This window comes from Schistocerca serialis, chromosome 5 (genome assembly GCF_023864345.2).
Source record: "Schistocerca serialis cubense isolate TAMUIC-IGC-003099 chromosome 5, iqSchSeri2.2, whole genome shotgun sequence".
Classification (NCBI taxonomy): Eukaryota; Metazoa; Arthropoda; class Insecta; order Orthoptera; family Acrididae; genus Schistocerca; species Schistocerca serialis.
Genome location: NC_064642.1, coordinates 567,458,270 through 567,475,746, shown reverse-complemented (window position 1 = coordinate 567,475,746; position 17,477 = coordinate 567,458,270). Strand labels below are relative to the sequence as shown.

The 17,477-nt window shown below is 36.5% G+C and overlaps 1 protein-coding gene across 5 annotated transcripts in view; it reads left to right on the top strand.

The window, feature by feature from the left end:
• Positions 1-16,854, top strand: part of LOC126481273 (uncharacterized) — a 100,547-nt gene extending 83,693 nt beyond the window's left edge. For 3 of the 5 annotated variants that reach the window (XM_050104902.1, XM_050104900.1, XM_050104898.1), the window contains 3 exons: positions 2,489-2,563; positions 12,820-12,901; positions 13,160-16,854. In XM_050104902.1, the coding sequence (XP_049960859.1) occupies positions 2,489-2,563; positions 12,820-12,901; positions 13,160-15,103 (2,101 nt within the window). In that variant the 3' untranslated portion in view covers positions 15,104-16,854. The remainder of the gene's footprint in view (positions 1-2,488; positions 2,564-12,819; positions 12,902-13,159) is intronic. The other 2 variants (XM_050104901.1, XM_050104899.1) reach the window with 1 other exon arrangement.
• Positions 16,855-17,477: the final 623 nt, after the last annotated feature.

The window sequence follows — 17,477 nt, the reverse complement described above, 5'->3', positions numbered from 1 at the left end:
GTAGATGATAGTTAATTAATTTTAACACTGAACTGTGTAAATTATAGTGGCTCTGTGTACTAAACTCATAACAGAGAACATTTTAAAGCATAAAGATCTCTGGCCTTTCAACATACTAATGATGGCACGACAGCTTATAGGACCACTCCCGCCTGTTCCAATTCTTTTAACTGTACTTAGTATATAGCAAGGTTTTAATAAAAAAAATTATTAGCTTAGGTATTTGCCAATTACCACCATGTATAACTGTAAAACGTTAATCGCTGGTTTTAGTTAAAACTACCCTATTGTTTTATGTACATATTTTTAAAAAATATATAAAATAAAATGATAAAACATACGTATTGTAAATTAAATTTAATACATATTTTCAATGCATCGTACATGTAAGGACACTGTAGATTGGTATGATATACACTGAAGCCAGCTGTGGTGTAATTATAAACAGTGGCCTCAGTGTTAATTCAACCTCTGACATGAATTGTCCAGTTGGGACTACGTGCATTTACAAGTGGTTTTCATGTTTTATTTCGCATGTACTAGTATTTGTTTTATGACTCACTTACATTTAAAGGTTATGCAACAATACATTCAGTAAGGCATGCATGTTACTTTATTGTAACTGGTTCTTTGCATTTTTTTAGCACTGAATATGACCACACAGTGACTGAAATATAGATATGCAATAAACATCATTTGCAACTGATTGTTGTACCCTTTACTACTAGAAATAATTTCTGCAGTCTTCACTTTTTGACTTGCATCACTGATCTGGTATACTTCTTGGCTAATGTGTATTGGTCCAGATTCTGTCACTTCACTTCAAGGAAGGGTAGCATACCTTGCTTTCCTGTCCCCATCATAAACTGTATGTTGGCATGCTATCGGTTAAAAAATAGTGAAAATTATACAGTTCCTCTTTACTGTTTGGCCACATGATGAAAGCACCATCTGCATACTGAAGACAGCATTTGAGTTGCAACAGTACAGATTCAAAGATTCACTGCTCCAGTCTATACCACTGCATGACAAAAGCCGCAAAAGATTACGCTTTTGCTTAACTTTCATGTTATTTAAGTGTGATACAATATCCAAAAGGCATGCTGGCCTTTTCTTGTTAGTCAAAAAACTTTATGATCAGAATTTCCCTTAGATATTGTATGAGGTCACAACTGCTCATAAAACCCACACTTTCCCTCTTAGGCGAATTTTCATTGTGTATGTATTTATTTACCAGAAAATTTTGTATACATTTGATATTGTGTTTTCTAACTGGAATTTTTCTATGATATGTGATTGAACTTATCTGCAATATTAACAACATTAAATTTCTTAAGACCAAGTTAAAAATTTATTTATCAAAAAAAGAGTGCTTAAAGGAATTACGTTGCCCCTCCCAGCAGATTAAAATATCAAGTACTGGCTGTGCTCGCATATCAGTAGTTTTGTTATGATGAGTGAGGATGAGTAAATGCAATAACCTCAGCTGCCTGCATGTGTGTGTGTGTTTGGGGTAGCATAGCTTGTGATGTGTGCCCTGCCCCAACGCACAATTTGGCGTACAGGCAGCATCACTGCCAAGCAGTGCATGCAGAGGGGCTTGGACAGGAGTGTACATCTTTGCAGCTTGCCATTGAAGTAACTATACACTATGCAACCAATTTAATAATTTATGTGGTTTATGTTTACTGAAGTAAAGATGGTAGATCCATTGCTTCACCCTCTTAGGGCCATTGTTTGTTGCTTTTTAAAGTAGCCTATGTTCCTTCTCAGGGCTCAAGCTACCTCCATACCAAATTTCATTGAAATTGGTTCAGCAATTTGGTTGTGAAAACATACCAGACAGTTACTTTCACATTTCTAATAATAGTAAGTATTCGGGGAAACATTTGTGGGTGAAATGTCTTTCCTTGGATGCCAATCTTATTTAACCATTCCTTGGCTGTGGCAGTGCTGCTTATCTTTAATGAACACAAAACTTTACTTAAATTCTTAGAAACACACTGTTTAGAGTTAAAACGTGCTAAGATCATAAAATCAAATTTTGGTGACACAGATTCTTAAAATTCGGACTTCTCTTGATTCTACTGCAGTTTTATTAACAAAATGTAAACTGTGAACGAGAAAGGCTGTGGGGACCAAACCGTATAAAGAATCCAACTTTAAGATAGCTATAGAACAATGAAACAACCATGTAATTGTACAGGTAAAAATTTAATTTCCCAGGGAAGGAAAAGGTACTGACAGTGTAACAACACAGCTTATTTGTACACTGTTGTGTGTCTAAAACTTCATAGATTTTTACAGAACCCTACTGTCAAATGTGCTGTCTTCAAAATTGGGCTTGTGTGTAATGCCGTGACTGCAGGAGTGTGTGTTTTGGTTGTCTGCTCGAAAGTTAGCCTGAATGCTGTTTTCTGTTGTGTGTTTCTGTACTCCATGCATCGATTGTTTAAATATTGTTATTTAAGAAATATTTTTGTTATAGTCCAACTACAAAGTCAAGAAGCCCAGTAAATAAGCCAAGAAACCGTAAATTATTTCCACAGAAGATTCAAGATAAGTATGTTTATTTTTGTGTTGAATGTATACTTTTTAAACTCTTAAAATATTTCTACTTGCAAATCTTTCTTTTCTTCTTTTGAAGTTTTCTCCTTTTGGTTTCCATTTTCTGTGCATATTCTTAAAACTATTCAATACCTAAAAGTAAGAAATAAGGTATACATTTATTTTCTCATGTCTGTAATTATATGCAAATATAATTCTATATCTGCTTACATACTCAGCAAACTACTGTGAATTGCATGGCAGAAGGTACTTAGCATTGTACCACATGTTACAATCACATATGCAGCATGGAAGAATGACTGCTTTAATGGCTCTGTGCAGGCTGTAATTAATATAAAAGGTTCTTCACTTTGTAGGTAAGCTTTAATGTGATAATTGGTGCCTATCTTCATGTATCTGCTGCTTAAGATTTTTCAGCATTTTCTTGAGCTAAACAAGCCAGTGACCATTCATGCTGCCCTTCTTTGTATACATCCAATATCCCCTGTCCGTCACATTTGGTACAGGTTTCATACACGTGAGAAAATTTCTAGGATGAGATTCGTAAGTGTTTTGTAAGCAATCTCCTTTGACTGACAGCATTTTCCCAGTATCATACCAATGAACTGGAATCTACCACCTGTTTTACCTTCAGTTTAGCCTATGTGGTCATTCCATTTCATATCCCCTCAAATTGTTACTCCAATATTTCTATGAATTGGTTGGTTCCAGTTGAAACTCATTCATTTTGTAGTCATAAGATACTACTTTCTTCCATTTTTTGAAATGCACTGTGTTGTGTGTGTCTACACTTAAAGCAAGTTATCAATGTTTGCACTGTTTGGAATCTTATCTAGATCTGAGTAGATACTTGTGCACCATTTTTCACATAGTTCTTCATTATAGATAACTGTATCATATGCAAAGAAATATGAAGTTACTATTTAGTATTGTCTGCTAATTCATTTATATACAGAGTCTGTCAAATATCTATACATCCGCTGTCCCACTGTATCTGGATATTGATATTGGCAAGAAATTTAAATTCAGATTATATTGTAGTATGGCCTCTCACTCAACAGGTATCATGTTGGTGAGAAAACAAAATGGCTGAATCACAATTGACATTCAAGCAGTGAAAATCCATTTTGAAGTGGTTTATCAAATAGGAGTTTGAAACAAAACTCCCAACCTGTCTAACAATTAAACTCATTCCTGATATGTTTGAGATGCATGGAATGATTTGTGATATTCACGAAAAGTTTTGGAAGACCATGGTACAGCAAAAAGTCCTTCTTCATTGACTCTCGTGTCTGACAAGTTTGATGCTTCTCCACAGAAGTCTGTTATGCTTGTGCACATGAGGTGATGATTAACACAATAAGTGTATGATGAATTCTAAAAGTTGTTAAGCCAAAAGTTTACATCCTACAATTACTGCATGCAGTTAAGTGATGATGCTGATTATCGTATAAAATTTTGCAAATAGTATCAGTATATAATTTTTGAGAACATCTTTCTCTGGAGCACAGCAGTGTATTTAATACTTAAAAATGAGTATGAATAGTCACAACCGCAATAAACTTATAAAGAGACAAAGTTCATTGCAGTTGTGACCGTTCATATTCATTTTTAAATATTAGCAAATGTTGACTGGAGATGAATAGTTGGTGTGGTCTAATGAGGGCCAATTTAAAACTAATAGAACACTGAATCAGCAAAATTGCACCTACTGGGCTCTGAAAAATCACTTGTTCACATGGATAAGATGGTCAGTTTACCAGAGGTTCATGTAGGGTTCTGAATACCATCTAGGGCCTTAGGACCCTTTCTCTTTGATACTGTCCCTAGAGAAGTGTACCTGGAAATGTTACATGAGTTAATTTTATGAAGTATACATGCATTTTATGGAGCTGATGATGTCATCTACCAACAGGACGGGGTGCCACCACACTACCATGTGGTTGCACGAGTTTTCCAGGATGCAGGGGCACTGGAATGGACAAAGAGTGTGCATTGAGTACCCCCCCCCCCCCCCTGCTCCCGCCCCCTCTCCTGCCCACCAACCATATCTAGATATACCCCCATGGACTTTTAGCTGTGGAGAACTGTGAAATATATTCTATTGACGTAAGCCACATATATTGGAGGACTTGTCGGGAGATTATAGCAGTATCTACACTGATTTCTGTTGAAACGTTAACTGATGTAGTTGTGGTGACTGCACCCGCGCTCACGTTCAAGCCAGACCTCAAAACGCAGAATTCACAGCTCCTACCCCCACTCAGAAAGACCCTTCATGAAATGCTATTTGTCAATATGACAGTTTTAAACTGATTATAGTAAGGTATTTAACATTGTGAAACTTCAGTAACTGTTTAGTGTAGTCAAGGCATGTCCTGACAGGAACAATGATTTTGTTTATACTTTTGGGCCTCAAACAGAAGCCTCATGCTACCATCGGGCTTGGCGATAGCTAAAATAGAGCTACAACTGGGGAATAGGAGGGTTGTATGGCCTCCTAATTTATCATCCTTCCAATTTTTTCCCTCACAGATTCTACTTTTGCCCATGGAATTGGGTATGAAGAAAAGCAGAATGATTTGTGTGGGTAAACGTCCATTTTATACACGTAACCCTTTATTACCTCTTGCACCTCCTAAATACATGTGCATACCAAAGTATTGCTCCTTGTAACTCCTCCTTCTGATCATCTGACAAACAAGCAGATTCACTTACCTTGGTTTGGACAGGCTCTGGGGTCACGTCTTCTTCAGACAGCTCCTTGTTTATCGAGAATCAGTACGTTTGGATATGAGAATTCTACTCTAACAATACTCGCTTTGAGTGTATTTTCTGTTGTGTTGGTTTTAATTAAATTTACTGATGACCTCTGTTTGTTGGTGGTAAAGAAACGTTTTTCTTGCCATATGTCAATCTGTACTTTGTATTGTCTGAAGGTATCCTTCCAGTAAGACAGTTTACTACAAGTTTTTCCACTACCAGAAAAATGCACTTCAGAGAACAATTGCTGATGGTAATGGGTATTAACCCCTGAAGTTTAACTCCTTTCGACTTGCTCCCAACTGCGGTCAGAATATGACAATTCTGCACCAGAATTTGCAGCTCGTTAAATAGACCTTGTGTTATTACACTTGTCAGTGAACCCATATTAAGTACCAGAGGTACATCTAAATCACATGTCTGGGCATTAGTGACAGCTTGCACTGACTCCTTATTTGCCTTGTCTAAATTGTTACATCTTCCCGATACCAGGGTGTATATGACCTGGGACAACCGGGAGATCCGGGAAAAACCCGGGAATTTTTTCATCTGGGAGAAAACCGGGAAAAACCCAGGAATTTTTTAGAATTCCGTGATTTTTTTGTTTTACTTTTCAGTTGAATTTTTGTTATTTTGACTGGTAAGAAATAATATTCAAACAAACAACATTGCTGTACCCCTCTACTGCAGAATAATACTGCAGCAATAAAACATGAACGAGAGAAAAAAACTAAAATAAAACTTAAGTTGCAAAGGAAATGTGCCATGTACAACAACAAAACACAGTCGTCACACAAGCATCTGCCAGCAGCAAAATGTGTCAAAGGCTTTAGGAATACTATGCAATGCTTCATAACAACAAATTGCCTCCAGTGAGCGTAACGTCACAACTGTTTACAATGGATTTGTGTGCGCAGTTGCGTGCGGGCCCATGCGCATGCGCAGTTGAGTTGCGTATGTGTAGTACCTTCTCCCACTTCTGGCTACAAAAGTGTGGCTGTTAGCTGTATAAGCAGTAGCGAGATGCTACTCGGAAAAATTTTACTGTCGCGCGCAAGCTGCCATTTTCGCTGGGAGCAAACCGGGTATCTGCCCCGGGCGGCAATTTCAGTCAACCATTAATCGCCTTGCAGAACAATGAAGTTATTATTGTCAGTTTGCTAAAGAAATGTGGTTTTTATTCACCTTTTCTGCTGTGGCAGTCAATTTGTTTGTTACGAAATGTTTATTTCCACACTATTGGCCAGTTTCAACTGTTCTCTGCATTTCAAAAGAGCATGTTTTCGTCTTCTTGCATATATGGCATTATGCCATAATAAAGAACCAAAAATGAAATAATACAGTAATGGTACTCCAAGAAAATTTACAACCCAATCTGGATGTACGAATGTGCACTTTAAACTGAATTATGCACATTATTATGGTTCACGAAATTCTGATGCTCTTGGAATATCCTCTGATGTCTTGTTTCTTTTATGACATAACGTAAGATCTTTTAATGTTTTACACGTACGAACATAGGGGCTTCTTGCGTCATTGTAGCTGCTCAAGCGCTGACACACCTGTTATCTGGCGCTCTCTGGCGACTGCTGAAACGAACCTCTTTCTAACAGGTCACGGGAAAATATCGCAAATGATTGATTGAAAAGCGTTACTTTCAAAGTAAATTTTCTTTTACCCAAGATGAACTATGTGCGATGAATTTCTTTATTCGCAGAGTGTTTGACTCATTTAAAAATCAACTTTTCGAGGATGACCATTTAGAATAATTTCGAGCCCAGAAGATCAGACATTTATGTTGTTATTAAAAATTTTACTGGCACATTTGTGTGATGTATCTTAAAGTGTAACACGTGCAAAGAAGATCAATGTTATACGTGAAAGTTTAGCTTCTCTTGCAGCTTATTAATCGCCTGATACCAATATTGTATGTGAAAGCTTTGCTTTTCTTGTAGCAACACTATGTATATTAATTTAAACCATTAACTTTTCCTATTTGTGTGTCCACGTTACTTAATAGTGATAATGCTATCGGGTGGCGAGATCGTGTGATGTGAGCTACGACTGGCTTACAAAAGCGCGTAGCAATCTCGATAAATTGATAAGTTTTACAGTTCTGAGGAAAAGTATGCTGTCACTTAACACGGAAAAAGTGTGTTTTTAACCGGGAAATCCAGGAAGTTTTTTCCTTGTCCACGTATACACAAGATACAGTTCTTCTTTCATATCTACCCCCCCTTGTTCATATCTGAGAAAGTAGTTTGGAACAAATTCCATGCCCCCACCCCTTTTATAGGTCTCCTTATTGTGACTTGTTAGTTTTCCTGATTGGTTGGAGGGTTAGCCTCTTCTTTGTAACTTTAACTACCTGCTTGTTGTGGGTTTGACCCCGCCAGTTCGTGTTCTTTATTGCCCTGGAATTAAATTGTTTGACCCCCACCATATATAATTGTTACTACGTTGATTGTAACTGCCAGGTGGAGGTCTGCTGGATGGTCTATTTGCATTCGGTTCCTGCAAATTACTGTATTGGTTATTATCACATGTGGGAGGTGGTTTGTGAACTATCTGGCCACAGCTCTTCTGTTTGATATAAGCCGGTCTATTGAAATTACTTTGAAAACTTGTTTGTACTTTTGGCTTCCCCCATCATAATTATTTCTTTTATTATTATTATTATTATTATTGTTGTTGTTGCATGGGAAATATGGGTGCCAACCATGTTGGTTATTGCCACCGTTGACATTCTGCAGTTGACTATTTCATGGAGACACGGACTGTGTATTAATGTTCTGTGCTTGTGACGGTCCCTCTTCATATATTAGGTCAACCAAGTTGATTGCAGATAAGAAATACTCTATCATTTTCAGGTATGTGGTCAGTTTTTTCCTTATACGGGTGGGCACGTCACTTCTCAGTGTTTTCAATATGTCCATGTGGGAAACTGGGTTTGTCCAATAACTGGTTTTGTTTAAATATTTTTCGAAATACTTCCTCAGTCCGTCATGTTTACTACTGAATGGTCTTGGGTTGAAAATTGCTTGACATAGCCTTTCTTAGACTGCTGTGGACCAATATTTGTTAAAGTCAGTCCATTCAAGTTGCTCATAGGTATGGCATCCCTCAGCCATATCTGTTGCCCACAATAAAAACATTGCCCTGTGTGTACCCTAAAATGAATTGGATCTTCTGTGCTTCTGCCCAGTTGCAGGGTAACACATTGTGAAAAGTTCTGATAAACACTATGAGGTTCATTTTCTTACTCTTAGATGAAAAAACTGGGAATTGCCTGTGATGGAGGAGACCAACGTCTATTAATAAAGGAAGCAAGCATGCAGTATTGTCTGTTGCCGCCACAGCATTGTTTGGATGTACATGATTACACTCTGGATATGTTTGCACAACTGGTATTGATGTTAGCAGTGCCTGTTGCATTTCATAATTCCTTTCTTCTCCATCTGAAGAGCTGATAGCAAATGGTTGATAAGTATTACCACTACCTTTCCTTCCCGATTGCTTGCTATTGGCGTCTCTCTAGTGACACCCACAACATTAATTAGACTGCCCTGCAACTTCTCTTCTGCTGCCTTTAAGCCCAGCTCAATCCTAGCAATCAGTTCATTTTCTCTTTCCTTTAGTACCTCTTAAATTGCCTCAACATAGGTCTTAAGCTCTTGTACGACCTTCTGTGTGAGGTTTGTACCCTTATCTAACATTCCTGCTTTGGCTCTTTTGTTTAAAGTCTTTACCTCCTTTATGATGTTTCCTTGTGCTTTCTTTATGAACTTAGTGCCTAAATCTAAATTATTCAATTTTACTGACAGCTCCTCTACTTCTTCCATTAAATCTTTACATAAAGATTGCAACCCATTAACAGTAACTGTCATAGTTTATAAATTTCTGAAGCTTCTGACTGAGCCTCTTGCGGCTGTGCCTCCTGTATAAATGACATTTTTGATCTACGCTGTTTATCTCCTGAAACAAATCAGTGAATAATTACACCTTCAATGTCTTCCCCATATCAGCAAGTTTGCATGTTAAATCATTAGAAAAGTCAGTGTGTAGATTTTGACTTAAATGATCGAACATCTGTGATAGGTCATTTTTAAAATAATGAAATTTTTTGTTGGTTTGTTGTTTAGAAAATTATTAAATAAATTCTTCATGGGGTCAGTAAAGGCTTTATACATGTCCTGCATTGAATTCATTGATAGCACACAACCATCTTGTGTACCTACTGTGTCTTGTTCCGTCACATTTGAAACAAATTCTCTTGAAATTTACTTATTCCACACTAATGCTTTTTTCATTGGCTTCATGGAAGAAAATGCTTCTTAGTAAGATTTGGGGATTACTCTCTTCTACCATGAGCATGGTAGCATCATGAGGTAAGACATTACTGTCATCAGCATAAACTGAATTTGTGTAGTATTCCGAGCTGCCGTCGATATGATAGACATTTTTTGTCACACACCCATTGTGGCAACATTGTGTGTGTCTACGCTATTTTCATTAGACAGCACTATCTTTTCAACTGGTTCCATCTTGCAAGTCTTTCTTAAAGTTATAAATATGAAACAAAATTTAAATTTAATCTTAAAATTGATTGCAAGAATTTTCCCAATCAATGTATGATTTATCCTTCACCAGAATTGCAGCTTATTTTTGCCATTTACAATTTTTTTATCTAATTCGAAAAGAAATCAGAATAATGTTAACCCAAATATCTGTTGTTTTAAAAAAATGTTTCAGATTTATGACTGGATAGGGGTAAGATACTGAAACTACTTTTGATAGATGTGTTTCCAAATGCAGTCATGCAAGCAATAAGTTGGAGTTCTTTCCTATCTTATAGACAATCTTCTAACAGATTTTTGGTAAAATTCCCCTGGTTAACCATACGTCATTTATGCATACCATGTGGTGTTTGTCCATCATGAAATGAAGTAAATAAAGAAACAATTAGTACAATAGACAGTTGCTCAACAGGTTTTATATCATTTAATTATTTCGCCTGTTTAATCTATCTGGCACCATCCAGGGAAAGGTCACCAGTTCTATTTTAAGAATAATAAATACGATAGAAATTTGTTGGCACTGCACAAGAAGCACGCTCAGGAGCATGTGTCTCAACTAATTTACGCACAGGTACGCACACTTCAGACAGTTAGGCTTATGATTTTTCATAACACAAAAAATCTCTGATGTGTAATGTTAGATGATTTTTCTTCCAGCCAGGCATGAAATTATTTTCCTCATCTTCTTCTTTGAAGACAATGTTATGGCGTGCAGCTTGCTTTGCTTAAATTTCTTGCTTCTCTGAAGTATTGCAGGTATGGGGACACATATAGATAGATCAGGTGAATTAAAGAATTAGTAAGTGACATTAGCTTATTTCTTTAAGAATTAATTTATTACTATAATAATTGATATAATTCACATCGTTAGTGAACTAAACAGAAATTCACATCTTATCTCTATTATGGACCATAAGACACTTTACAGGATCTATGAAACATCCCATAACAGTTTTTACAAACGCAAGAAAATTAATGTTCTTAGTGCTTTTTCCTCGCTATCTGCACAGCCTTGATTGCGGTGGACATACTGCATTTTAATCTTTGCCGTAAATTACTTAGGCGAATTAATGCATAAAAATAAACAGAGAAAAAATAAAACATGTACCCATATAGGTGAACAAAGTCCCAGTACAATATACAGCGATCTCCGTTGAAACATTGACCAATGTAGCTGTGGTGACTGCTTATCGTTCTGGTATTTGTAAATATAGCCTAGCAATATGATATTTCATGTTTAATACCCTAGTGGAAAATTGTTATTATTTATGACTTCAGGCTTTCATCAGCCAGCTTACATTTTTTTGCTATCTACAGTAGAACCTTGATTATCTGTGAGTTTTGGGACCAGGCAGTGCCTGAAATGCTAGAATGGTCGGATAATCAGAGGAGAACGAAACAAATCATTTGCAGAGTTCAAAATGATGTAATTAATCAGAGTTGAGTAAAAAATACATTTCTAATTGAGAGAAAGTAAAACAGAAAATTTTAGACAATAAAAATCTATTTAAAGAAGTGTAAAAGGTGTTTTGTCCACAATATGACCATAACTAAAGTAGTTAGCTGTTGTTCGAAATATTTGAGTGCACTCTTGAATGTTTATGGATGCTCTTGGTTTCTTTCACCTCTTGCATTGCCTCATGTTGCAATTGGTCAGCCTGTCCTTTGCTACTAGTTTCTTGTCTGTGAATGTCTCATTCTTTGAGGCAAGCATTTTTTGACATTTCATTGTTTGGTTCTCGTTAATGTTGTATAATTGATCAATAACCAATTTATTTTCTTAGACTATTTTTTAAAAATTTTTTCAACAAACTCCCTACCTTCATCATCATCATCATCATCATCATCATCATCATCATCAACAACAACAGAAAGTTTTCCACCTGAAATAGCAACTTGCATAATGCTGTGAAGATTTACCATCAGTGAAGACAACCTCCACTTGCTGGGAATCCATCTTCTTCACCCCCCTACCCCCACTTTTTGGTGTAACTGAATAACTTTTTCTTTACGATAGCGTCTGAAAGAGGAGTCCAGCTCTTTTCTGACGAAATCATAGACACACACAGTGTCATCCAGGAGCTCAGATTTTGGTTTTTTCAATGCTTTTCTAGTTTTTAAAGCATTTTCACCACTTAAAGTTAACAAAAAACTTGGATTTTTTCCAATAATTAATGGGCATCACTCAGACATCCATTTCAGAAGCTAAGCTAGTAATTGACTCACCTCTGTAAGTGTTTGCAGAACACTTTAGTTTTTGTTCGATTATGCACACAACATGTTTCCTACTCTGATTTGTACCCATTTTAGTTTTTCTGAATCCATTGCTTTTCTGAATCACAACTGCAACAACTATCTGCAAATGTGTAATTAAAAGAATATAATAATAAACTTAAAAAATGCATAAATAAAGCAGCAGATTAGAGTATAATGAAGCAAACGTTCTGACAGGACAATTGTCTGTCAGTTGAGCATGCACGAAGATCATGTCTTAGATGGAAGATTGTTGTGATAACAGATAAGCCGACATTCTGTTAGGTGTGGAGCACAGACAGATGATTGGGCACATGGACAAATAATCTGAGGAGTCAGTTAATTGAGGATCAGATAATACAGGTTCTAATGTACTGACCATATTCATTACTGTGTCCAGGAGTAGCACTTGAACAATATTTCAGCAGTTGCTTGCTTCTACTTCCCTTTAATGACTGTAACACTATGACTAGTAACAGTGTTACAGTTCCACACTGAAGAGATGAGAATGTTTTCTAAATAACTAAGCTTGTGCTTATTAATTTACAGTTGTAATACAAATTAATTTTTTCAGTAACGTCAGAAGCTTTAATTATCTTCCCATAACTATTTATACAGCAAACGCAGTGATGTGAAATTTATTTTATCTTAATTGCAGCAGAAGTGGGAATGAAACCTGTCCAGATCAGATATGCATGGCATCAACAAATCGAAAGAAACCCCACTCCTTATCCAGCCAGGCAAGTAAAACCTAGATTGATTGATTTATCAAGAGACAGTTTGTTGTTAATTTTCTGAAAGTATCTTATTCCAAAGCTAACATACTGTCTCTTAATAGCGATATTTGAAGTTGTTTTGTGACTGCAAAATAACAGTTCGGTGCAGATATCTTATTTTTTGTACTAGAATCTAAGGTTAATAAAGAAGTTTAGAATGTCATACACTACTGCACACAACTTTAGAGAATATATGTTATCTAGTTTCCATAATTGTTGCAGGTAAGAGAAGAAACTAGTTGGCTGCAAAAGCATACAGCAAGTCTGGAAAGACGATGGAGCACAGGTCTTTGGCGCCGCAAAAGGCGACTTGACTCGTTAGATGTTTCTGTTCCTTCAGAATCTACAGACATGCCAGATCTCAGCACTTCTTCAGGAGATCTTGTTTTCTCACATGCCATTGTAAATCTATCAGACTGTGATTTAAATAAGGCAATTGTAGATGGTAAACTTTCAAAAGCTGCTCTTGAAGACTATGACAACACAGCCTCTGATTCTGTTGAGTTTGTCCGTATACCCAAGAGTGAATATGAAGCCATTAAGAACAGAGTTTCTGAAATTGAAAATCAAATTACAAGAGAATTTGGCAATGTGAATCATGCATCTTCAGATGAACAAGTGTGTGGTACACTGTCAGTTCAGTCTGCTTATGAGCGTACTCTGGAAGAGCAAGCACGTCTTGATGGGACTCCTGGTCAAGATATGGTTTCTGCTGATCAACTTGCTCGACGACTGAGCCGTGAACTGCGTATACGAAGAAGTTTGGATGGAGCAAGACCAATCAGATCACCTAGTGCTCGTAAGATTGGCTCATTGCGTAGGCGTTCAAGAGAAATAGAAGCACAAAAATTACGGCGGAATTCGTGGGCTTCTCCAGATGCTATTGTTTCAACCGCAAATGGCTCTGCACTGCGTCGGGGCCGTCCAAATACAGTATTGACGGGTCTACGACGTCCATGCCGTAGATCATCATCTTATCATGGGCGGGAATCTAATATTGATACAGATGTGACTTCATCTGTCTCCAAAAATTGTGTTGCTGGAAATGATACTTTTGGAAATTTATCTTGCACTGTGAGCCCAGTTTTATCTGATCAGCAATTATTCTTACAGAGAAGAAAGTCAATTGAGTCATCTGTTGGAATGATGACTGTTTCCAGCACCCCTCAGTTTGCAGAACAAAACCATTGTGTTGTTACACACCAACCTATGCTGGAAGGCAGTGAAGATTTTGCTGCTGTTTCAAATGGCGACCAATGGTTTTCAGCTGAAACGCACCTGCCCAAGACACCAACTGTTCATGGAGAAGCTCCAGTTACAGGTAGGGCATCAGTAGCCCGAATAAGAAATGAAAATGCTGGAATGGTGTTGGAAAGAATGAGACTTTTTGACAATTATATTGGTGATGCTATTTCTGGTGTATTGGACACTCCAGTTCCCATCAGTAACAGAACACGGATTAACAGTTTGAAAGGAGTGGACGTGATTAATGGTCAGCAGCACTCTAAGATAATTACTGTTCACAGAACTACTAAAAACATTACCCACGGTACAACCACTTCAAATAAAAAGAAATGCCACGCTAAAAGCCCAAAAGAGACTTCCAGAAAAACTAGACATAAGCAGTCAAAATCTCCTTTGTCAAAAAGTGCAATTTTAAGCAGTCATGTGAATTCACCCAAAAACAGATTGGTGAGAAAGTCACACAGTTGCAAAGTTGCTAAATCACAGCACAGCCATTCAAGATTTAATAAAACCACCCCTTCAAAGACAGCAAATGGTGAAAAGGAAAACCTTGCAGCCACAGATGATCAGTTTTTTAGAAATAAGATAGCAGAATTCCGTTCGCAAAAGTGTCAAGATATCTTAAGAAAACAATCACACCTCAACTCATCAAAAGACGTCTCTTCTCCATTAAAAGTCCGGAATAGAGTGGATGTGGGAAAAGTAGTGGCAGGACGAAACAACATTGAAGTTAAATATCAGACACCAGTACCCCATATCAAAGATTCATTGTTGTTGCGATCTCCAAGTAAAATGCTGAAGCCATACATGAATTCAGGAAGTGCTGCAGGACGGCACCCAATAACTCCTATAAAGGCCATGACACCTCTTCATTCTACACCAGCCAGGCGATCACCAAGGTTAACACAGTCTTGTTTGTAGATCTAGGACATAGTTATTGTAAATAATCAGCCAGTACTGCCTAATTTACAGCAGTATCCAACTATGAAATTATCTTCACAAAAATTAAAGTTCAAAACAAGCTTTAATACAAACTGTGATATTAGAAAAGACAACTTCTTGCTGTATACTCAGACTTCAAATCGATATTCTTCAGCACTGCCTGAGTGACAACACTAACTAGGCATTGTTTGCATTCAGCCCAGGCTTTCTTATTAAAATATAAACTTTTCTTAATGTCACCAATATAAAACAAAAACTAACAAATACTGCAGTCTATAAATAGTGGAAGAAGCTACTGTAAGATTACTTGCCATATAGTTGAGGCATTTTTATAGATTTTGCAAATACAGTAAATTTTATGTTTTGTTGTTATGTGTAACCCCATATATTTTATTTGATTTGCTACTCATCTTCTCTCTGCTCTTTTGTACCTTTTCCAATTGTATTAAATATGTGTGTCTTCAGAAAAATACACACAATTTGATTGTTTTGGACTTCAACTTTAAGTATTTGCTTCTTTACTGTTACCTTCCCCCTTCCAGCTATCACAATTCTTAAGAACTGTTGACTACTTTTCTTACATCATAAGTTAATCTTTCAGATTCACAGTAAAGTGGGAGTCTATTTGCTATAACCATTTCACATTTTCTTGCATTCTGAATTTAAAATGCAATAAATTAAATATTGCTATGTAATCTTTTTATTTCCACACTTTTGACGCAGTGGGAGTTTGGTATATCATTTCACCCTCTGGCTTATTCTCTTCCAGCTTTCAATGCAATTTACATATTTTTATGTGCATTCCACAAAAGCTTTTGACATGGTTCCCAACCTTTCTCATGTTTCATTATCCTTCATAGCACTGTTTGTGGATACCAAGGTGCCATTGGTTTTCATAATTTTTTATCTCTGACTGCAATAACTACTGGTGTACGATGTGTGTACATACTTAATATTTTGACTTTGTGAGCAGTTCATTACACAACTGCTCTTAATGAGTCCAGGAAATAAATTTATCATCTTTTCTGTAAAATAAGACTGAGAAGCAAGTACGTGTAATAACTTGGACTATGAAGTATATACACTGATAATCTTAGGTTATGACAAAAAGAATAGCACAGAAATTTCTACAATGCTTAAGTTTCCACCATATTTTAGAGTAACTGCTAAGGAATTTTAACTGCTTCCTTTAAAATGATGGACAGATTATGATGTAAATATCAGGAACCAATACAGTTAGTATTCAGTGTAATTTTATTTCAGCATCCATTCTCTCTCTTTCCCATACACATGACTTTGTAACTCATGACAAGGTTTTAATAGTGTAATGGGCTGTGTCTTGCTGTGGCTATTGTTCCTCTGCCCCCCCCCCCCCCCCCCCACACACACACACACCTCCACTCCCAGGTCTGATATTTATATAAATTTGAATTGTTTGATTCCACCTCTTTGCACAAGTGATTTTTTTATACAATTTTCCTGCTATAGACCTCAATTTGTTGAGATACATTTGCATCCCATTTGATGTGTGTGTAATCAGACATCAGATTCAAACTTAATTTAAATGAGAAATCCCAAAACATAGTATATTAATAAGAATTCTTGTACATATTTTGTATTAAAGATATTATACTGTGGTTATTCTGTGTTAATAAATATTGGTGTTATTACAATGTCAGGTACTGTTAATGGCATATCTTCCACCAAACAATGGGTAGATATTTGATGTTCTGTGCTTTCAATAAAAGTTTTATTATTATCATTATGTTGACTTATTTCCTGCTTTTTTTTTTTTCACTGAGCTAGTTCTTCCATGTATTCTGACCAAGTGATGTGGTACAGTAGTTAAGAAAATGAACTGTTAATTGGAAGGAATGTTCAAATCCACATCTGAACACACACATACAGATACAGATAAGACATTGCAAATATTACAGCTTTGTTTTTTCTCCCTAATGTTGAATGGGGAATTGAATTAACACTGATATTGCTAGTGTGTTATCAGTTGCAAATTGATGTAAACATGCTTGCTGCACAAAGACATTAAGGACCATTGCTGTTTACATAATACAAAAATGAATTTCTGTAACAGATACAGCATATCTACAATAAAATGCCATTTTTTAGATTTTCCGTAGAATACCTCGTTTTCCTACTGACTACTGCTAGAATTCAGTTTTCAGTTTATACATAGTTGGCATTAACTGAAGAAAAAGTGTGAATATTTCATAGGGTTCAAATACACTTTGACTGGTGTAAGCAGCAGCCAGTAAAAAAATAGCAAATGCAATTGTGGCCAGAGATATCTTGGTAATAGCCCCTGGGGTGGCTATTCAAAAATTGTTTTTCTTAC